The following is a 24,109-nucleotide window of genomic DNA, read 5'->3' as shown; positions in this document are numbered from 1 at the left end:
GCCTCTGCACACGCGTGAGCTGCACACACGGGACGGAACGTCCTTCAGGTCTCTGCCCAGCCTACCATCAGGGACACGCTCCTGCAGCCCAGCTCGGCCTTGTCCACGTCACCAATTAAGATTACACCCCTACTGGGTACATGCACAGCGTGAGCACGGAGTCCTCGCCGACCTGGACTTTCCAATCTGCTCTTTGCCTGTTGTTCCTTCTTCAAGTCTTCATTCAGTCCCCAAGAGGACACTCGGTCTGCTGCGCTAAACGAGGTGTGGAAGCGCCCCGACAGCATTTCCTGCCTCAGCATGAGAACGTTTAACTGCATCAAGGGAACACACAGCTCTAGCAACACAGCCGCTGCTGCTGGGGTGGGGCCCTCAGGCTGGGCTGCCACCACCTCGCGCTCCCCACAGTGGCGGCTGAGGCCCTGCTCACACGCCCTGCGGAAGGAGAACCTCCCAGAAAACTGAAGGTCGTTCTCTGCATCGGGTTGTTCTAACCTGACGTCCACGTGATTTGGGCGTCCTGCTTTCCTTTATTGCATTGACCACGCCCCTGAAGTTCCACAAAGGACATTTCTTCTTTCTAAGTGACAGCAGTCTGTGGTTTCATGGCTTCGTATTGGTGGACATGACACTGTGACATTAAGATGCAAAGCCTCCCTCCAACACCTGTGACACAACCTGCAGGACAGCCACTGGCTGCCATGCCACCTCCTCTATGACACCGAGCAGCACGGTAGTGATTCATTTTGTGAAGTGGGAGGCATATTAAAAACCATATATTTTGTACTTGTTTGTAATCTCTTTTTTCAAAGTAGGATTTTACAGGTTTATTGAACCGTAAGCAATATTTGCAGTAAACAGGATGGAACTGTTTCCCTGAATGAATGCCCGCCCTCATCTGCAGCATTCCATGGGGCGTGTCCCGTGGGGGCGTGTCTTGTGGGGCGTGTCTTGTGGGGGCGTGTCCCGTGGGGGCGTGTCCCGTGGGGGCGTGTCCCGTGGGGGCGTGTCCCGTGGGGCGTGTCCCGTGGGCGTGTCCCGTGGGCGTGTCCCGTGGGCGTGTCCGGGGAGCCCCCTGCCTGTAGCACCAGCACCCGCCTGCCTGCCTGCGGTGCTAACGCCGCGGTGGGCAGCTAACCCTGCATTAGGGCTGCTTTGGTGCAGGAGGGAGAACCCAGCCGCATTCCTGCTTTCCCTGTTTCTCCAGCCCCCTCTCTAATCGTCTAATTGCCGATGATCATCTGCTGGGAACTGGGAAGTTATACAATCAGGCTTCTTAGACTTTTGTCTGAAACTTAATAGGCTTTATATCAGGCCTCTGGAGGGCGTCGAATACACGCCCTTTTAAAATGTGCTGTGGCTGCTTGGAGGTTTTGCTTTTGCTTGTTATTCGTTTCTTTACCTTTTTTCCACTTTCAATTGCCCAGGCACATGGCTTTGTTTTCCCAAGATGACTGCAGCTCTCACCCCCTCCCACAGCCTCTTCTGCAGGGTGCCCTCACCCTCCCTTCCAGTGGGGGACCCTCCCCTCTTCCCCTTGGGTTTGGGCTGGCTGTAGTGACTTGGCTGTGATCAATGAAATGTGGCTTAAGTGACGCTGTGTCTGGCAAGGCTGGGTCAGAGAAGGGCCTGGCTCTCCTGGCCCAGTGCTCCCGACATGTCACAGAACAGAGCCATCACATGGTGAGAAAGCCTATGGGAAGGTCTCCTCTGGTGAGCTTGGCGCTGAGCCAGATATGTGGGTGAGGCCGTGAAGAGACTCAGGTCCAAGGTGCTGGAGCAGGGAGATGCTGACAACACTCACTCCTCCCAGGGACACAGCGAATCCACATGTGGAATGAGACCCTCTGAACGGGGCCTGAAAGCTGGAGGGACAGAGTCTCCCCTGCACAGGCAAGAAGGGCCGCGCCCAGATGGGAAGGACGGGCAGAGTCATGGTCTTGCCAGGGAGAGCCTGTACCCCACCTGGAGATGTACCATCAGGAGGGACCTCATAGGCAAGGCACCCATCCCGGGGAGTGTGGGGTTCTGCTCCATAGCAGGCACCCCACCCTTAGGTCCTGCACAGGAGACATGAGCCCCAAAACACTGGCTTTGTAAACCTACTAGGATTATGTCCAGGAAAACAACAGCACTGTAGGAACAGAAAACCCACTCCTGAAGGGCTCCTGTGCAGACCCGCAACCTGATACCAGCACAGACCACAGAGGAAGGAGACCCACCTGCAGCCTGGGAGGGTTTGCCGAAGAGGCAGGGCCTGGCTGGGTCCCTCTGTGTGGCCTGAGACACTGGTAGGACCATCACTCCATTTTGCTAATACCTGTCCCCCAATTCTGCTCCCCCTTCCATGGCCCCATGGCCACATGGCACAGCTGGGCTGGGGAGAGCTCTGCCCATCCTCACACCACAGTCATGGCCCAGGCACAGCAGGAGGGGACACGCAGCACGCATAGGGGACAGCCCTGAGTACCTGGCTCTGGACAGGTAGATGGCACTTCTGGGCCACAGGGCATCTCCTACATAATGTCACTCCTTTGAGACTGGGGCAGTTAGCTGAGTTAGCTAATACACAGAAACAAACACATAGAGTTAGGTGAAATGCGGAGAGAACGGAATAGGTTCCAAACAAAAGAATAAGACAAAACCTCAGAAATAGAACTAAATGAAACAGAGATAAGCCGTCTACCTGATAGAGAGTTCAAAGTAATGTCATAAAGCTGTTCACCGAACAGGGAGAAGAATGGCTGAGCACAATGAGGATTTCAACAGGGAGAAAGGAAACATAACAAAGTATCCATCACAGATTATAACACCACTGAGAAACACACGGGAGGGCTGACCAGCAGCCTGGGCCAAGGAGGAGAACAAATCTATGAGCTGGAAGACAAAGCGACGGGACTCATGAGAGAGCAGCAAAATCAAAAAAAGAATTTTAAAAAGTGAAGATTCCTTAAGAAACCTTTGGGACAACATCAAGTGTAAGGACATTCACGATATATGGGTCGGGTCACAGGACTGTACAGCTTCACTGGTGAATTGAAGCAAACATTCAAAGAAGATTTAATACCTATCGTTCTCAAACTCTTCTAAAAATTAGAAGAGGAAAAACTTCCAAACACATTTTACGAGACCAACATTACCCTGATACCAAAGCCAGACAAGGACTCCACAAAAAAAGAAAATTACAGGCCAATATCCTTGATGAACATAGATGCAAAAACCCTCAACAAACTCAACAATACATTAAAAGGATCATGCACCATGATCAAATGGGATTTATTCCAGGGATGCAAGGATGGTTCAACAAATCCATCCACATGACTCCACCACAAAACTGTTAGAACAAACAAATGGATTCACTAAAGTTGCAGGATACAAAATTAATATTCATAAATCTGATGTTTCTACACACAAATAATGAATTATTGGAAAGAGACTGAGAAAACAACCCCATTTACAATTGCATCAAAAAGAATAAAATACCTAGGGATACGTTTAACCAAGGAAGTAAAAGACCTGTACTTGGAAAGAGAAGGCTGCAGAAGATTCCAGGCCCTTGCTGTCCACGTCATACCCAGACACTGATGTCTTCCCCATTGATAGCCCTGTGCCCTCTCTCAGTCCCCAGCACACAGAACCCATGAGGTGATGACGAGGCTGTGGTGTACACTGGTAGGTTTGGGGTGGGCTGTCACACAGCAGTGAGTCACTGGGACATTACAGGAGATTATATTTGTTACCTAATTTAATCCATACAGGACCAAGCATGTATATACCCCGTTCCCCTTCTGCCTGAAATACCACTCGCTTTCTTCCCAACCAGACCTTTTCACCTCTGTAAGCTCCACTCCTAGGACACTTTCTGTACAACCTGGGCATGTAAAGAGTTCGCTTAGCAAAACTTCTATGTGACAGAAGCTCACAAAAAGGTAAATATGACACAATAAAATGCCTGTAAGATAATATTCGAAGATGCATTGTCCCTGGTGTTCAGAAGGGAATCGCATACAGCTGGTGAGGAGCTGCTGTGACTGTGTAACCAGCAAAATGACGCATAAACTCACAGCTAGTGTGAATGGTGGTGTACACATGCCGATCAGGGAGAGCCTAGGACAGCAAATGATGGGAACAGAAGCAAGCACAAGAATGGACTCACGTGAGCGCTTCGGAGTAATTATAATGAGGTGTCACTCCCAGAAACTTCTGGACTTCGTCCATCACAGTAGCTGGGTCCGATCTCAGTTGCTGTCCATCAATAATTAGCAACTGAAAAGTCAAAGAGTCACTGTGTGAAGAACAAAACTGAGTTAAACAGGCCGCGCTGCCTCCCTCGCCCCGGCATGCTGTGGGCAGCGAGGCCACGTGAGCAGGACGGTCGCGCGGGACCTAGGACACTTTGTAGTGTTTGCTATTCCCAGGTCTCCAAATGAACAATTAAAACTTGCCACCGGCAGGACTTAGGATCCTTATGGAACGTGACTGTATGCCAGAAATAAACATAAAATCTCTCTTGATTTAATAGTGCAGTGGGAACACCATTTCCCATCTGTCGTGTAATCAGGTAATTATCCGACCTATGAAATCCCATGATGTAAGCTTGGAGCTCAGGGCTTAGAAACAGTGGGCGTCTGGATGGAAATGACTCATCCATTCTTACAAACTGTGGCGGAGAGCTCAGGTTCTACTTGGGCCTGATCTGGAATGAAGACTAAATGACATGGATGCTTTGCTCTAACCCTCATTTCTTGTTCTAGCCCACGTTCTACAGCTGTGACAGCACTTCCCATTTGCACGGTCTAGTGCATGAGCTCCTTGTTTCATTGTGAGACGCCCCATGACACATGCACATCTGCACACATTCTGTAACACCCTGTGGAGCTAGCTGCTCTGCCAGCAGTTACGAGATGTTGCCTATGACTCACGGGTGTGTCCTGTGTGAGGACTCACCACTCTGCGACTGGCTAGTGTGCAAAAGGAGCCCCCGAGGATGTGTCACAGGCTCCTAACCGCACATTAATACTATTATTGACATTGAAAAGGTAAAGATCCACATTACCACCTTCGGGACGATGCCCTCTGACTAGTGATCACTGTCTGTGGCAAAGTCAGTTCATACTTTATGTTTGTCAGTGCAACACAATCATGATATAATACACAGAGGCAACAAATGTCAGGACCTTACCTGAGAAGCAGCAAAGTAAGTCAGCCATCTTTCTATGTGGACTGCATACCATCCGGGTACTAGGCACTTCCTCTGCAACGTTTTGAGGTCGGACGGGGCCCAATGTCCAGTTGTAATGACTTCATAGAAATTAAACCTCAGGGCAGCTGGGTCTTCATGGGACCGTTGGTGCTTTAATAAAAGAAGTCAATTATAAAATGAAATTTTTTTCTATGCCTGCACAGGTTCATGTGTGTTTCATGTATGTTTCATGTGTGTATAGGTGTGTGTGTGTGTGTGTGTGTGTGCGCGCGCGCGCGCGCACGTGCCTCCTTTATTTCACAAAAGTAATAAAAATGATTTATTGATTCTAGAATAAAAACTCTGGCGTAAAGTTCATGCACTGAAGCCAGGTCCTGGCCTATCGCTGAGCACAAGCCTTGCACAAGCAGTAGTGTGTACGGACGCTTGCCGTCATCTTCATGTCTCAGCCGTCTGTGTGCAAGACAAGAGGCCGAACACAGGCATTTTCTCATGGGTCTGATCAGAAGGGAAAGGTGTCACAGACCAGGTGGATCACCGTGACAAGGAGAGAGGCACCTGGCAGGAGCAGGCTCACAGGTTACTCAGCTCACGGCTTCTTCACAGCTGTTCCTGTGGCTTCTGACCTTCCTCCAAAAACCCTGTAGGCACCATGGGGACAGAGGGGCACGTGTCTATCCCTGATGCTTCTCAGGTGTCGCACTCATGCTGACACTGCCCATGGCCCTTTGCTTCCACTCTCCTGATTGCCTACACCTGCTAATTCCCAAATACTGCCTCATTGCTACTTTTCGGTATGAGATCCTCTGGGTCCCTCCTGCCACCATTGTTGGTCAAGCACAAGAACCCAACACAATGAGATATGAATTGAATAATCAGTACAATTTCATAAGCATTCAATAAGTTCCTTACCAGACCAAGGAACTACAGTAGAGTCTGGAGATAAAAAGATGTGACATAATCACGACCTTGAAAGAAAACAACCTTTGCATGTTGTAATAAAGTCATGTGTTTGCTAGAGGTAGATATTACTTGACGTGATAGGGAGACCAGGAGATTAGTTGTGAATAGAAGGCGAAGGGATCTGTGTCAATGGTTGGAGCTTTTGATAAGCAGAAAAAAACTAAACGTGGGAACTAGGAGAATTAGTTCTGTAAAGTAAGTGTGAGTGGAGGTGGTGAGGTAAGGGAACGGATGAGTTGGTTTTACAAGATATCTAAAAGTTTAACATAAAGAAGACACTGCAGGAAAAGGATGGAAGTATGTCAGGACACGATACAATCGTGTAAGAGCAGGCCTTGTATGTGTGTTAGAAATAAAAATCACTAAAGAGTAAAAATGCTTAAGAAGTGGTCAGTGGTTAAAGAGTGAGCAGTGACTTGCAGATTGCTGGGACTAGTGAGCCTGTGAAGTCCTCTCGTGATTTACTGACATTCGTATTTGCATATATGTTACGCTGCGTACACTGAGATTGCACAATACACTTAACATAATGTATAGAAGCTACATAACTTGAACAAAGAAATATTAACATATTGTGTGGACATTAATACAGTAAAGCTACATTTTCTGTGTTAAGCAGCCATAGTCTGGAATTGTACTTAATCGATTCTACACTGATTTATATGAGTTTAGCACAAATTTTACTTTACATTTTTGCAATTATGAAAATTAGCATAAAAATATCACCAGAAGTCAAAAATTGACGTATTTTATGGAAAAAATAGCATGACTGATCCTCTGTGAGGCCTGTCATAAAAACGTGGGGTAGAAATCACAGGGTCAGGCGAGATTTGCAGGCGCTTCTGTATTACACAAGCTGAGGCAGATTTACGGTGTTTACTGAAGAGACAGGACCAGCTAAGTAATCAGCTGCATTATTTTGAAATGTAGGGAGTTTGGACACCTTCCTCTTAGCAATATGACAATAGAAAGTATTATGAAAAAAAATAATTCCTTGGAAATGTGTATGTTTAAGACATTTACTTGAAGAAGTGTGAGTAGGTTCTCTGCTATTTAAATGGTTTAATCTATGTGAAAAAAAAGTCACATAAGTCTCCTCTAAGTGGTAACTGTGGTTTCTGCTAAGAAGATGTACAGCATTTTGCCCAAAGTATTAACATTCAGAATTTTTAATGAAGGCTTAACATTTCAGTGCTTTTGGCACAATTTGTTAAAAAATAAGTTTATCATGCTTTGCAATGTGAATTTTCATCAAACGAATAAAGCACACTTTTGTATGTTAAAGGAGACACTGACTCATGGGTTCTAATAATTTCGGAATCTTACTGCCAATCCCAGTGTGCCACTTAGAGCTCCAACCACTGGCAGTCTCGATTTTCAGGGTCCTACTTTTCTGTCCATCACTGTTTTGCTGGGTAATTTGTGTTTATTGAAGAAATTTTGAAAAGTCAAGAAAAAGGATGAAGAAATAAAATTAAATTCACTATTGTCTTCCTATGCTCTTTAAAAATTCCCCTTTAGTCTTCATTCTTTTGGCATTAATTTCTACATGCACTGAGGACACGCTACACCCACGCACCGGTGTCACTGGGATTTCAGTCCATGTACGTCATTGCCACCGTGAGTTCAAAATCACTAATGTCAGCTGGGCCTCAGGGCTGCAGAGGTTTCACTTCTCTGATCAACTTTACCGCACCCCTGCACAGAGATGTCACAGCCCCTTTGCTCCACACAGCTGCCCCCACATTACCCACCTTCTTCTCATCAGGGGAACTCGTTCTCAAGTGCCCAAAGGCAGGAGAGACCATCACAGTCACTTCCATTTCTCTACCGCAGACCTTCACATTTTGCGGCTTTGCCTCTGCTTCACGAACCTGTCTCCAGCTCAGACCTCTCCCCCGAGTGCCAGCTCACGGGTTCCGTTCAGTGTGACAGAGACTCCCAATCGCAGTCACCATCTGGTCACTCTTCAGCCCTTCCCACCCCCACACGCCTATTTCCTTCTTCAGTGACTGTTTTGTCATGTGAATATGGCCAGTAGCCAGTTCTCCCTTGACATTGTTGATAGGTCGTTGGAAATGCAGCGACAGGACCTCTGAGAAACCAGCTTTACCACAGCTGATTGACGGAACTGAGAGTTAGGCTCCCAGGCGTCTCATCCGTGTTACAAAGAGACGACGCCAATCCAGGACGTACTGCACAGGGTCACCACCCGGTTGCCCAGACGGGACATTTGACTCATGTGTGCAGGTCCTGTTGAGTTCAGCTGCTGAGCGTCTCCCCTCAGCATGTATTCACCACTGTGGTCTGTGCCACTTGCACCCACACGGTCACCACATGCTTCCACCAGCATCCCCCCTGCCCCGTACCTGGTACCACGAGTACGCCCTGTCTGAGGGGTCGATGAGGATGGTGATGATCTTGGCTTTGGGGACCAGAGAGGCAGCTCGCTTGGGGGCGTCTTCCGAATGGAAATAATTAGCACTCTTTTCAAACAGAAAGTCACTGGTAACGTTGGATGGTGTTGGGAAAAAGTCCATGTACCTGAAGGCAGAGAAAGATAACTAACCTGAGGTCTGTTTTTTTCCTGCCATACTGTGGACATGTGCCCATTCAAATATTTCCACACTCATTTCTGTCAGTCTGATGACTGGTGCTACAACAGTCGAGACAGTGGCTATCCTCTCTAGGAATGTGAGAACAGCCCGAGCCCTGTGGTTCTAATGATCAATTAGGGCAGGGTAAGGGCGAGTGGAAGCAGGTGGCTGTTAGGGAACAGCGGGGACCTCCTCTAGAGTGGGCTCGAATCCAGAGAAAGTTTGCCCTTGGCAAACAGCAAATGACCCCACATTGCCTGGTAAGTGCTGTACCATAGTAAATCGATGTTTGCACACTTGCAGGCAACATTCTTACATTGAGATTAAAGTGTGAGTCAGAAGAGAAGATCGTGGTGTAGTTCCCTCCTCCGACTGCTCCGCAATTTGTGCTAATGTGCAATGCGGGCACACCAGAGCCCTCTCGAGTCATTAAGGGCTGGTCGCTGCCAGTGGGCACCATGGTGCCTCAGTGGGCTCGCTCCTCTGTGCGGAGATTACGGAATCAATATGTTCAGAGGTTAATCCAGTGCAAGGCTTTAATTATGTGTGCAGCCCTCCTTACAGCCCATCAATTCTCTAACCCTCAAACACACTAGAAATAAAAAACAAGAGTGATTAAGAATGCACAGAAGACACTTAGTCTTGTCTTTGACATTTGTTACCATGTTTCCCGAGTGAGTAGTGGAGTCTCATGTATATTCCCACTTAACACCTTGTGTTCCACTGGAATTCACAGAGAAAATGGTGGCTGTGCTTTTTAGCTCCTTGCCTGTGATTCCAAAATTCATGTAGTCATTTTACGGTGTGCTAGAACAGAGGTCCCAGCAGCGGAGGGGAAGGACGCGTATCCACCACGACTGGAAGGCCAGTAGCTCCTGGCAAGGCCCTGTCCTGCCCTGGTCCCCACGCGTCTGAAAGGGGACAGGTGCCTGCACACCCAGGAACTGGACCTCAGGGCACATTGTTTTACAAAACTGGCACAGAGTCAGAAAGAAGCCCCAGAGGGAAGATCAGCTCCCGAGTCAGGTGTATTCCCTCTTGGTTTTAGGAAAATATTGTGATTTAAAAGTTATTCACAATTCATCTACTGCAAGTAATATTCCTTTTATTCACTTGTGTGATGAGCATTAGTATGGTTTTAGAAATGCTTAGTTACTATTTGCATGACAACTATCAGCTTTCATTACAACACAGCATTTGCCATCTACGTGGATAATGAAGATACATGTCACAAAGGAGAAAAAAAACAGCCTGATTTATTTGTTTCCTCAAGCATCATTGTGAAAACAAATTATGTATTTAGTTAGAAAAATTCTAGGTGCAGTGAAATAATAATATGCTTAAGGAGAATTTTAAATATCCTTATGAATAATTCTGATGAAAACTATTCCATAATCTGCTTTATTCTATCGTATTAATTTACCAGAAAAATGTTATCATTATTGCACTGTCCAAATCAAATTATAGGCAACACTGATTAAACATATCGTCTGTCGTCATAAATTAATTTCTAATTCACTCTGGTAGAATTGAGCATAACAAATTTCTCCTGCAATTCCGCAGGTGCCACGCACACATCTGGAGGCGCCCTGCTCTGATGGGGCCTGTGCTGGGGACGCACGTGACTTTCATTTTCCTACCAGTCAACGCCCTTGTGGTAGTTGTTGCCGTTGAAGAACTGAATTTCCTCGAACGTCCTGGGGCTGGGCAGGTTGCTGATGACGGACGGGTGCATGAGAAGGAACAGATAGAGAGCCGTTGTGCCTGGCACAGAGGAGGCGGCGGGCATCCAAATGGCAGTAAAAGAAGAGACACATATTATTTTAGCAGAATTTTTGCTCAAAAAGTAACATTCAAAAGACCAGTTCTTTCCAGGGTCAGGATGATTTCCTTAAAATCAGTGAGTATATTTCATGTGGCAACAGCCTATGTGTCTCTTTGTTGTCCGTGTTCATGAGTCTATTTACGTCCACACCTGGTGTGACATCGGTACTGGCTGAAGGACAGTGGCCTGATGACAGGCTAGGGCAGAACTTTGGAAATCGGGGTTTGGCCTCCCTCCTGCAGTCAGGTGAGTGCCGGAGCCTCACTACACCTCACTGCACACTACACCTGAGCCCCACTTAACATTACACTCGAATCAATTAAACAAGAGTGAACTATTCGGCGGCTGTCGGCTGCTACTACTCTCTGTTCACCCTTGCAGACTGTTGAGACTTTCTGATGAGGAAACACATTTGCTGAGTGTATGTGGAGACTCAGGTCAAGGAAACGGCGCTTGCAACATGAGGAGACAGGTTCCACGATGAAAGGAGACCAGAGTGCTTTCTGGTACCGAGAAAGTGGTGATTTAGACTTGGGAAGTCAGTGAGGGCTTCCAGGGGGACATGGTTCTAAGGTTGTACCCAAAAGCATCAGTGCTCCCAGAAAGCGTCAAAGAGGAGGGCCGGATTCTGGAAAGAGGGCCACTTGATCATGCTGCCCTGGCAAGGGGGGAGTCCCATCTGACAGCGGAGGCTGAGCAGAGTAGCAGACAGGCCCCCTCTGACAGATGGGAGCCACCGAGAAAGGATCAGGGAGTGACTGTGTCTGCACGGCTCTCACAAAGCACGGCTCTCACAAAGCACAGCCGCCCTCTGGAAAAGTTCATCCCTTTGTACATGTGGGACCAGGAAAGTTTGTTGGGTTGCCGGCCCTATGTGAGCTGGAGATGAGCTACACAGCTGGGCTAGCTGGACAATAGTGAGGGCAGCTGGGGACCTGGGAGTAGAGAGGGTCACAAGAGAACTGCATTTTGTTCGAATACATCTCAGCTGCTGGGCCTTAAGTACTGGGGCATTGCCCGCTTCAGTCCTCCCAGCTCTGCGGCTCACCAAACCTAAGGGCCGATGGAAGGGGCCGCTCGTTGTCTGGCATGGAAGACACTCTAGCAGGTAGGGAATGGTGGCTCCCAGTGAAATGTGAGGGCGCAAATTAATAAACGTCCTAAGGACACTGAATCACGAACCCTAAATGACCTTTAAAAATGAACAAATACAGAATCATGTCGTATAAACTTGATACAAAGAACTGGAGGAGCCAGAACTGGTTAAGAGCTGGGTTAGAGGCCCAGACAACCTGGCGAAGACCCATCTCAGACAAGCCGAAAAATGCAGACATGGAAGTCGCAGGGGTGACAGCAGTTTTGAAGAATGCACCTAATTTGCTCCTGAAAATAGCAGAATGCAAAAAGGCGGCAAGGTGAGAGGAAGAACGAGAATGTTCCAGAGAGATCAGTGAGAGACCAGTAGCAGCTGGAAGAGAACGGAGTCCAGCCCCAGGGTCTTTCTAGGTACTTAATGGAGCTCGTGTGTGTGTGTGTGTGTGTGTGTGAGAGAGAGAGAGAGAGAGAGAGAGAGAGAGAGAGAGAGAGAGAGAGAATTTGGGGACATGAGAGCTGAGGACCCTGGTAGTTTAATATCCCTGAGATGTTGAGAACAGACAGGTCCATGGCAAAGAGAAATGTTTTTGAATTATTTACTTTCATCACCTCACTCTGCAGCCTGTGCTAATGTTTAATCAACGGTGGTCACAGAATTGCACACTGGTCGTCCCTGGGCCACAGAAAGGCAGAACCATACGTCCTAGGCCGGAGACAGGGGAGGACATTGGCGGCCTCTGACTGTGAGGAGAAACCCTTCAGCCAGGGACACAGGCTGGTGGCGATACACACATGAGCCCTGTGAAGCCGGCCCACTTCCTCCACAGGCAGTGTGATTCTGTCACCGCCTGTTTCTTTCTACCCTGGACAGTCACTGTTACCCAGTATCTGACGCAAGTGCTTCGTGGAGGAGGCGGAAAAGGCATCAGACCTTGGAACGCTCTAAGAGGAACTTTATTTCACTTTACAGGCAATTCCCTTCCTTTAGTTTTAGCAGACTGGGTAAGCCTGTCACATCCTGGGACACTGATCTTGGTAAAGGGGACACATCTCCTGGAAGAGTGAAGGCCCATGACTTACTGTGCTAATGTAACCCTTTTGGAAATCCTTTCCTATCCTGGCAGCACCAACATGTGACCCGGAATTGTAAAGGCGGCCTCGCCGTCCCCAGGACTCCAGCAGCATGCGAGCCCTGAGCCCTGCTCTGCTCCTGCCCCCACGCCCACCCTGCTTTTAGCGGTCAGAGTCCCTGCAGGACAGGGTGATGGGCAGAGAGGGGCGGTCGTGTCGTCCAGCCTCACCTCAGGACGCAGCAGATACAGGGAGGGCCACTATATCTCCTGCTTATCAGAAGGGATCCCAAGGCCACGTTTAAGCTGTTTAAAGACAGCTCTGCGAAGAAGGCCGGTCCTTCCCACTCCCCTGCACCCACCCTCCAGGGGGCTGACAGCCTCTGACAGAGCAGTTCTGCCAGCAGAAGCCACGAGGAGAGCAGAGAAAGACCCCACTGCTATGACTGAGTGGATTTTTAGAAGCCTCACAACCATTTCCACATAAGAAAGCATTTTCATAGCATGTACAATAGCATCATCTAGTTTCTTTATTTTAACTTTGCTTGTCTTGGGAAAGTCACAACACAGCTAAAACCTTTATCATTTCCAAACTGGCAGGTCAAATATTAAAATCTAATGGTAGAAGTTACTGTCTTTAGAAATACAAACAGCACGAGGGAAACTAGATTTATCCTTACTGACCTTAGTTTTCTAGCTGAGCAAAGAGGAAGTGATAACTAGGGACAAACGGTAGGAGATAGGTCTTTCAATTCAATTTTTAACCCAAGTTTACAACGGAGGACTGTTTATTTCTTCAGTTGTCATCCCAGAGATGGCGCTGCTACAGCAGCATCGACAGGGAATTAACGCCCATTTTAAGCAAGAACGGCAAGGCATGAGCCATGAATCTGAGACTCTGCTGCTTTCCCCTTCCCTGCTCCCCGCACTTTCCTGCTGTCATACAGTTTATACTTTGGGGAAGAAGAGATTCCAACAGCCAATGTCTCATAGGCTGGAAATTGTGCCCCAAACCCTTACAGTGACCTGCTTGCTTGTATTACAGGCACTGTCGTGGGGGCCGGGCTTAGGTATCATTACTGTTGCTTCGTGTCATGCTTGTCACTCACTGATGAAAATGCTTCTGGTCAAAGAGTGATTTCAAAATACAGCAACTCAGTAGAAACTTTGATTCTTGAGCAAAGTGTATAAAATTGTCACACACTGAGGACAGTACAAGGTATTCTAATGAAAAGTGTCATCTCATTGGTGAAGTACTTTTCTTCTCTTTTACTACCTTCTTACGCACTTGTTCTTGGCACATGACGAAACGCCAGGGGGAAAACATCTGAAGAGTCTCAGGTGTATCAGAAAATAAGTGCAAACCATATTTACACCCAGTAATTATTAAAAAGCACATCATGTTTGAAAGTAGTAATGGCAGTGGCCCTGGGAAAAAGTCACTTCAAGGCTGATATGCAGCGTGAAATAGTTTGAGTCAAGCATTAACCCTTTTTAAAAATAACTGAATTCAGGAGTTAATTAGGCAAACCCATAGAAAGTAGAAATTAAAAATCAGATGCCAGAACCATGACACAAAAACTGAAAGTTGTCAGAAATCTGACGTGTGTCCAACAATTTTAAAACCTATAGTTAAAAGTTCGGTCCTTCTGTCTAATCCACGGGCCACGTGCGTCCCTCTGAGGCTCAGGGCAGAGGCATGACTGACAGGGAGGAAGACATGCAGACACTGCCCTCGCCAGGTGTCCCAGGTCTGACATCCCACCCAGCCAATCCCAGTGCGACGCCACCACGTGGCAACGTGTTTCACGACCAGAAAAAGTGTTCAAGCAGCAGCGCTGACCGTTCGTACCTGTTTTTTGTGGCCCGATGACAAGGAACTTCGGTAGGTGGTCGCACGTTTTCTCCCTGGACCAGATGTCCTTGTGCCGTTTGTCGTCGCACGGGTTCTGCAGGAGGAAGCACAAGGGGACCCGCTGTGCAGCGATGCGCGCTGCTCAGCAGGCGGCTCCTAAGCAGGGTCACACCCACGCCGGCCCCGCACCCAGAACGCGGTCACACCCACGCCGGCCCCGCACCCAGAACGCGGACTCAGACCCCGGCCGGCGGCCTCTCGGACTCGGAGCGGTTTCCTCACACGATGGCACCTGCCCTGCCACCTCTTCCCACGCTCTGGTCGGGTCCAGCGGCCGAGGCCCCGCCCTCTCCCCGCACGTGCTTCCCGTGGGCGGGTCCACCCGAGACTTCACGTGTGTGAGCTCCTGGGAGGCCTGCTCTGTCGCCTCTCCTGCTTTTGGTCCCGAGAGGCCGCAAGGCCGTCCTGGAACCCACTCCGGGCTCAGCAGCTGTCCCCTCACACGCCGCGTGGCCGTGCGCTGCTCCTGCCGCCCGTAAGCTGGCAGCAGGGGGTCCGTACTGGGAGCCCCTCCCTCCCGCCTGCACGCTTGACCCGTATTTTAAATTGCGTGTGTGTCACTGCTGGACTGCGGTGACGAGGAAATGCCAGACCCAACATATCCATCCATCGGTCCAGCTCTATCCCCGTCTCATCCTTCTCCTGTTCCAGCCCATTCCGTTCCGTATCAGTGACCCACATTTATCATCCAAATCATGACACTTTGGAGAATTAAAAGGGCCCTTAAACAAAAATGATGCAGTTTTTAAAATATCTATTGACTCATTGGTTTTATTGTACTGGTAATGTAAATAATTATATTCAAAACTCATTTTCACAAATAAAATTATTTAAAAAAAAACTATGTTGGGCGTGACAACAATGGCAATTTTTATCCCAATATTTAAGATGACGTAAGATGGCGAATCACTTATGGTTCATAGTTATAGACATTAATCAGATCTTTAGCCTCATCTTTCTCTAATACCAATTCTCCAGGGCTCCTCTGAAGAGTGATTGTTTTCAGTAAGATCTTGCTATGTTTTACTTTTCCATAACATTGCCAGCAATCCTTTTCAGAGTTACTCTGTGGTCAATAAATTGGAAATGTTGACACTTTCAATCAACTCTTCCCTACAGGCCAGCACTTTTTTAACTGGGGAATATTTTGTCTAGTGGGTGGGAGTAACTCACAATAAATCCTGTTGAAGAACATATTTTCAATTCTAATTTTTCCCATACTGAAATGTCTACATATTAGAGACCAAATGCTTTCACACTTACTTTTCAGAGTGTCTTTTTTTTTTTCATTTTAATTTATTATTATTTTTTAATTAGTTTCAGGTGCACAAGACCAAGCAAAACTTAGACGTTTATCATTTATATCCCTCACACTGTGTGAACCCCCCTCCCCCCATCCACTATCCCTCTGTACGTTCCCCAAATTAATTTTCAAACCCCCATGACCATCTTGTGGTTACCGACTATTTTTTTGACAAATATTTTTCAAGATAAAACTTGTCAAATAAGTTCTGTAATTATAATTATTTTGTCAAATACAGACTCTGCAAAATCATAGACTTCCAATAGCATTTCATTCTAGTTCAGAATATAACTTTATCTAATTAAAAATAGATCTGTTAAAGAAATGCTTACCACAGTTAAACTTCCAAAGTTCAGTTAAAGAATGCCAAATTAAACCCTCTATGTCTTTTGAATTCACATTACTTAATTTGTTTAGTCGCCTCCCTTCTTGTTTTGAAGTTTTATTTTGTCTTGTTTTGTTTTTAGATGGCAAAAAACACTACAGGAAGAAAATATTACTTAAATATATTTTTTCTTCTATTCTGTTCCATTGATCTATGTGTCTGTTTTTATGCCAACACCATGCTGTTTTGATTACTATAGCCTTGTAGTATAGTTTTATATCAGGTAGCATAATACCTCCAGCTTTGTTCTTCTTTTTCAGAACTGCTATGACTATTTGGGGTCTTTTAATGGTTCCATATAAATTTTAGGATTTATTGTTCTGGTTCTGTGAAAAATGCCATTAGTATTTTGACGGGGATTGCATTGACTCTATAGATTGCTTTGGGTAGTACGGACATTTTAACCATAGCGATTCTTCCTATCCACGAGCATGGTATATGTTTCCATGTATTTGCATCTTCTTCAATTTCTTCCTTCAATGTCTTATAATTTTCAAAGTACAGGTCTTTTACCTCCTTGGTTAAATTTAGTCCTAAGTATTTTATTTATTGATTTATTTTTGATGCAATTGTAAATGGGACTGTTTTCTTAATTTCTCTTTCTGAAAGTTTGTTATTGGTGTATAAAAATGCAACTGCTTTCTGAATATTAATTTTGTATCCTGGTACCTTACTGAATTCATTGATCAGTTCTAATAGTTTTTTGGTGGAATCTTTGGGGTTCTCTATATATAGTATCCTGTCATCTGCAAACAGTGATGGTTTTACTCCTTCCTTTCCAATTTGGATGCCTTTATTTTTCTTATCTGACTTTTATTCCAATACTATGTTGAATAAAAGTGGTGCAAGTGGACATCCTTGTCTTGTTCCTGATTTTAAGGAGAATGCTTTTAGCTTTTCCCCGATGAGTATGTTAGCTGTGGGCTTGTCATACATGGCCTTCATTACGTTAAGATACATTCCCTCTATTCTCACATTGCTGAGTGTTTTTATCATAAATGGATGCTGGGTTTTGTCAAATGCTTTTTCTGCATCTATTGATATGATCATTTAATTTTTATCCTTCATTTTGTTTATGTGGTATATCACATCAATTGATTTATAGATATTGAATCAACCTTGCATCCCAGGAATAAATCCTACTTTATTATAATGTATGATCTTTTTAATGTGTTGCTGAATTCAGTTTTTTGTTGTATTTTGTTGAGGATTTTTGCATCTATGTTCATCAGGGACATCAGCCTATATTTTCTTGTTTGGGTAATGTCTTTGTCTGGCTTTGGGATTAGGGCAATGGTGGCCTCATAAAATTACCTTGGGAGCTTTCCCGCATCTTGAATCTTTTTGGAATAGTTTGAGGAGAATAGGTGTTAATTCTTCTTTGAATGTTTGGTAAAATTCACCTATGAAGCCATCTGGTTCAGGACTTTTGTTTGTTGGGAGTTTTTTGATTGCTGATTTGATTTCATTAGTAGTAATTGGTTAGTTCAGATTTTCTGTTTCTTCTTGAATTAGCCTTGAAAGATTGTAGGCTTCTAGAAATGTATCCATAGAGAGCCCAGAAATAAACCCACTCCTATATGGTCATTTAATCTATGACAAAGGAGATAAAAATATATAATGGGGTAAAAACAGCCTATTCAATAAATGGTGCTGGGAAAACTGGACAGATCCATGTAAAATAAAAAATGAAACTGGACCACCTTCTTACTCCATATACAAGAATAAACTCAAAATGGATTGAAGACTTAAATGTAAGACCTGAAACCATAAAACTCCTAGAAGAAAACATAGGCAGTAAACTCACAGACATTACCCTTAGTAATATTTTTTCTGGTGCATCTCCTTAGACAAAGGAAATAAGAAAAAATAAACAAATGGGACTACATCAACCTAAAAGTTTTTTGCATAGCAAAGGGAACCATCAACAAAATGAAAATAAATCCTATTGAATGTGAGAAGATATTTGTCAACGATACACCTGATAAGGGGTTAATATCCAAAATTTATAAAGCACTCATACAACTCAATAATCAATCAAAAAATGAGCAAAGGATCTGAACAGTCATTTCTCCAAAGAGGACATACTGATGGCCAATAGACATATGAAACGATGCTTAAAATCACCAATCATCAAGGAAATGTGAATGAAAACCACAATAAAATACCACCTCACACCTGTCAGAATGGCCATCATTAATAACTCAACAAACAACAAATGTTGGCGAGGACGTGGAGAAAAGGGAACCCTCGTGCACTGTTGGTGGGATTGCAACCTGGTGCAGCCACTACGGAAACAGTTTGGAGATTCCTCAAAAAACTAAAAATTGAAGTACCATGTGACCCAACAATTCTACTTCTGGGTATTTGTCTGAAGAAATCCAAAACACTAATTTGAAAAGATATATGCACCCTATGTTCACTGCAGCACTATTCACAATAGCCTAGATATGGAAGCAACCAAAATGCCCATCAATAGATGATTGGATAAAGGATTTGTGGTATATTTATACAATGGAATATTACTCAGCCATAAAATAAGTGAAACCTTACCATTTGTGAAAACATGGATGGACCTAGAGAGTATTATGCTAAGTGAAACAAGTCAGACACAGAGAGACAAATACCATATGAATGGTATTCTCACTTATATACAGAATCTAAAGAACAAAATAAACAACAAAAAACAAAACAGAAATAGACTCATACAGAGAACAAACTGATGGTTGCCAGATGGGAAGGAGTTGTGGGGCTGAGTGAAGGGATTAGAAAGCACAAATTGATAGTTACAAAAGATTCATGGGGATATAGAGTACAATATGGGGAATATAGTCAATAATGTTGTAATAGCTATGTATAGTGCCAGGTGGCTACTAGACTTATCCGGGGGATTACTTCGTAAATTATGTAACAGTCTAATCACTGTGCTGTATACCTGAAACTAATATAAATAATATTGAATGTCAACTGTAATTGAAAAATAAAATTATTTTCCTCAAAATAATATTTTTCTCATAAATAATTCTCAAAACCAATTCTCAGTGTCATAATAGTGTCATCTTCACATTCGAGAGACTGCAACACTGGCCTGCCATATTGGTGACATGAGGCTCCCTAGATCCAGCAGGTAAGAGTGGTGAGCACTCTGGCTGCCTTGACAGACAGGGTGGAGATATACCGGCCAAGTGCCAGGGCCCAGCACCGCGGTGGATTTCCAAGGCCATGTGTGGAGCGCGCTGGCACATCCTCCCTGAAGTACAAGGTGTCTCACTGTACTTGCATTTCCTACTGCTGAAAAAAGCACAGGACTTTCTAGGTCTCTGTGGGTTTTGGAAGCAGAATTTTCTTGTTCTAGGGGATGCTGCTCTGCATCACTGACCAGGTGATGCAGAGAACTGCTAGTTTTGAGTGGAATCCAGACCAAGAAACCGCCCTGCTGGAGGCAAGACTGAAATGCAGACAGCCCTCCCCCGTGGGCCACACATCATGGCAGACCCATGGCACTATGGCCGCTAGCTTCTAAAAGGATGCCTAGCAGGGTTTTGGTTAAACCTCAGGGGAGAATCACATAGGTGTGCCATCTGTAGCAGACTGTTCAACAGGAGCTCCTGGAGCGCTCCTGGGCCCTGGATGAGAAAGTCCATCATGGCCACCTGTATGCTGAGCCCCTGCCACCCTGGGGCCCTGGATGACTATGTGGAACCGAGCTAATGCTCCTGCCATTTGTAAACATTTGTATGAGTGAGAAATACATTTGTATTTTATTTAACCACAATTTTTGGAGTGTATTCATTCTAACAACATAGCCTGTACTCTAACTCAGTGTGTTTCAAAGCACTTGTCTGGGAGAACATACGGCCCTTGTGTTAGAACATGACGGAGGGCACTGCTTTCTGATATAAGAACAAACGTTTCAGCTGGAGCAACTGGCGTGCCTAGTGCTACAGCTGCTTTACACGTTGGTGCAGGGGCTTGAGCTCCAGTGGAGCAGACACAAGCCTGTTCACAGATCACACGTCGAGGAGCGCTCTGAGTCAAACCAACCCAGTGCTTCACTCACACCATGTTCGTGGCTGTAGACACATTCGTGCCAGGACCTGAATCTTTGACTAGTTTAATTTTCTGGGCAATGTTCTCAGTACTTTTCCAACTCAGTCAAATTTGCCAATTCTTCTACCTGAAGAGAATATCTACCCTTCCCCACTTATTTCAGTTGTCAAGTGTGTGAGCTCAGGAGGGAGACTGCCTGTGTCTTCAGCAATTTTCCTAAATTCTCTGGGCCTCAGTTTCCTTATCCAGAAAATAATGGTTGGTAGTACCTATCTCACAGGGCTATTGAGAGCATTAAATGAGTTAATACATTTAAAATCATTACACTGTGCTCTGTAACAGAGAGTGCTTATTATGTGATCCACGCTACCCATCCCCACACACTGGTTTTTCTTCGTCCAGATCAGTTAGGCCATTGGGGTGACAGAGAAACCTTACTCTTGCTGTGAACATCCATCTGAGAGCAGACGTCCTGGTCAGAACACAAGGGCACCTGAGGTGGCTGCCCCCCCACAGGAGGAATGTTCCATCACAGTCCGATGACTAGACTTCTGGGATATCTGAGTTTCTTGACAGGGAAAGAGCTTGGAGTTTCTTCAGGCAGCCCGAGGACACAGGCTGTCCTACCAGAGGACCCAGATACCCTTGCACATTGCTGATTCAATTTATTGCTGGATACGCTTGCTGTCTGGCTCCTGCGACTCATCGAACTAATTGATTTAGGACTTGTCATCATTCAGGTCTCAACTCGAATGTCACCCAGTGAGAGGGGCCATCCCTGAGGACCGGGGACACAGCGCTTCCCCCGCCTTGTCTCTCTGTGACAGTTCTCGTCCTATGTCCTTCACTGCATTTCAACACCTGGAATTATTTTATTCAAGTATATGCTTACAGTAACTTTACTATGCATATGAATAGTATAGGATATTGGTAGTAACATTATTTCAGCTGGAAGGTTATGTTCTCTGAGGGGAGACCTCTTTTTGCTATAATGTAACACATAAGAGGTGTTGATAAGTAGGGACTGAATGACTGACAGTGACTTGGGACAGGCACAGGGGACAATTACTAAAAGGCACAGACAGATTTTGAAATATGCTTGAAAACTAAGATAATATGAACTGTGTAGACATTTTACTTCCAAACTCCCACAGCAAATCATTGACCGTCTCCACTGCTGACTTTCATGGAGGCCCCGAAACTCGTTCCTGCTGTTTACTCACACCCTCACTTCAAAACTTAAAATGTATTCAACTGCTTCCTTTGTCACGAACTTTATTCCTCAGTTGTATTTCAGATATTAAGTTGGAGTAAAGGCAATGACCTACACGTACTCAGTTTCTCCACATGTATTTGTTCTTTCTCAACAAAGAACCAATCCCAGAGCAGGTGTTCCATTTGTTTGCTCAGATGGTTTCTTCATCTTCACAAAGGCTGATGAGCAAAGTGAGGGTTGGACAGTCTGCTGTGGAAAGTCTGTCGTTTGTGAGGTTGTCTGTTGTGCATGGGCGGCAGGCACTGGCCTCCCCCGGACGGCATGTCTCTGCCGGCCACACCTCTGCATGCAACCCTGGGAAACAAGGCGCCCCAGAGACAGGCGTTTTACAGAAGACCAGCAAAGACCTGGCTTTCACCGTAACACATGGGACACGGATGGACGTGCCCTGTTTTCTTAGGGAAAGACATGAGTCATTCTAGCTGTACTTTCCCACAAAGTTACCCTGACAGGACCGAACCATCAAATAAAATGACCAGGATGCTAAGAAGTGTAATATGGCATTCCTGTGTTACTACTAACAATTCATTCTGCGTTCCCTCAGTTCTCCTGTCCCTGTCATCCACTTGGTGGCACCTTGTAACCCTCAGTCTAGGCAGATTGTCTCTTTGTAACGCATTCCTTCAGTTGTGCTGCTTTTGGGCTGCACAGATGCAGCCCAAAATATTTTGACTTTCCTTCTATTGTCTGAATATTTGACTAACAGCCAATGGAGTTTCTAACTTTATTGATCACGTTCTATATTCTGGGCACTTGCTTGACATAGATTATTTCTAATCCTGAAAGCAGTCTGGCAGCAGATATAATTATCCCTTCTTACAGCCGAGGAAGCGGAGACCAAGGGGTTCTATGTAGGTCTCGCTGAAGGCACACGGCTAGTTAGTTTCAGATCTGGAATCCAAAGCTGAGGTTGTCTCTGCAGGTAAAGTGTGTGTGTGTGTGTGTGTGTGTGTGTGTGTGTGTGTGTGTGTGTGTGAGAGAGAGAGAGAGAGAGAGAGAGAGAGAGAGAGGATTTCTGGCAATGACTATGAAAGTCCTAGGGGATTCCCAAGAAAAAGGCAGAGCATTTCCTTGTACTTTGCTCCATTGCTATTGTTTTAATTCTAGAAGTCAGAAAATTACAAAGCGATTATGTTCCATTATCTAATCTGATTGTTCCCTACATATCTGAAGCTGCTGTAAACAGTAATTTACTATTTGAAGAATCTGGTACTATAGATATACTGAAACGTTGAAAAAAAAAAAAGGAGTTAAAGCTGTTTTCAGAGCTCTGGTTCCAATGCCAGCCTAGTGACAACGCATGGAACTCGGCTTTCACACAGGTAAGAGGATACAGGTGGTTCTGCGCAGGTGGACATTTAAGTAGACAAGCAAGGTGACCAGAAAATTCCCTCAGGCTTGACACCGGACTTAGAAAGCGCAGCGAATTCTGATGGAATCGTGGTCCTTAGAGGGTTCTGAGCACCCTGATCCTCCTAATTAAATAAAAATCTCAAATTCACAATCAAGCTAACAGTATATATTTTTAAATCACACTACTTATCCTGAAGTCCGTGTTTTTATAGAATACACATGTGAAAATAACTTCCTTTCTCATTAGATTCAGTTACTCCAATCTGCCTAGGCTTTTCTCCTAAAAGCTGCTTCCGCGTCGCTTCTGCACCTCTTTCCTGGCAAGGGCCCTGCAGGGCCATCAGTTACAGCCTGATCACCCCCACCCAGATCACGTGCCTGCTCCAGGTAACTAGGACACCACGAGGCCTTAACAGCTTAAACTTTAACAACGCCCAGTGCTCCCGGCAGAAGATGAGTCTGTAATTACAGGCGTTTCTAGACTATTGTTTCTTCCCCACTTGCCCTGCCTGCCTTTTGCTGCCTGGATCGCACTGTTTTAAGGAGAATGTTATGGAAGGTGTTCTTTGCTTTTGTTTTTAAATCTTTCTTCCTCCCTATCTGGCTGTGTCATTTTAAATTTTCTTCTGCTTATTAACTTTTGCCCTGTACATGTGTTTAAACAAAATCCTTTTCCAAGTCTGCATTATGCAGGCTGGCAACATACAATTTTTTGTCTCCCAATGCCATTTAAGCCTAGAACAATCCATGTGCACTGAGGAGGCATTTTAATAGGCTGGGGATGTTCATTCTCAATGCTGGAATTGGCAAATCTTTATGGAGAAACCCTGAGATACAGCATCTGTGCAGAGACCCTGCAGCCCTGGCACTGCCCGCCTCCATGGGCACCCTGCTCTCCAGTGAATGCCTTCCGCAGAACTCCAGAGGCACAGGACAGTCTGATTCTTACTCAGACCTGACTACCAAAGTCCTCTGAATAGAAGGCAGCGGGGAAAGAGGGAGACCAGACGTGAGATGAACGGACTCCATAAAAGAGGCAGGAGGCTGAGTTCCCAGGAGCCGAGCAGGGCTGTG

At 45.5% G+C, this 24,109-nt stretch overlaps 1 protein-coding gene across 5 annotated transcripts in view; it reads right to left on the bottom strand.

Annotated features, from left to right (window-relative positions):
* The window catches only part of NDST4 (N-deacetylase and N-sulfotransferase 4), a 281,746-nt gene that overhangs the window by 7,519 nt on the left and 250,118 nt on the right, over positions 1–24,109 (bottom strand). For 4 of the 5 annotated variants that reach the window (XM_074338571.1, XM_074338573.1, XM_074338572.1 and 1 more), the window contains 5 exons: positions 14,606–14,702; positions 10,404–10,527; positions 8,536–8,710; positions 5,183–5,353; positions 4,157–4,266 (listed from right to left, as the gene is read on the bottom strand). In XM_074338571.1, the coding sequence (XP_074194672.1) occupies positions 4,157–4,266; positions 5,183–5,353; positions 8,536–8,710; positions 10,404–10,527; positions 14,606–14,702 (677 nt within the window). Of the gene's footprint in view, positions 1–4,154; positions 4,286–5,182; positions 5,354–8,535; positions 8,711–10,403; positions 10,528–14,605; positions 14,703–24,109 lie in introns of those variants that run through there. The other variant, XM_074338574.1, reaches the window with a different exon arrangement.

This window comes from Rhinolophus sinicus, linkage group LG07, assembly GCF_036562045.2.
Source record: "Rhinolophus sinicus isolate RSC01 linkage group LG07, ASM3656204v1, whole genome shotgun sequence".
Lineage (NCBI taxonomy): Eukaryota > Metazoa > Chordata > Mammalia > Chiroptera > Rhinolophidae > Rhinolophus > Rhinolophus sinicus.
The sequence above is the reverse complement of the archived record's forward strand: the minus strand, read 5'-3'. Positions and strand labels throughout refer to the sequence as shown.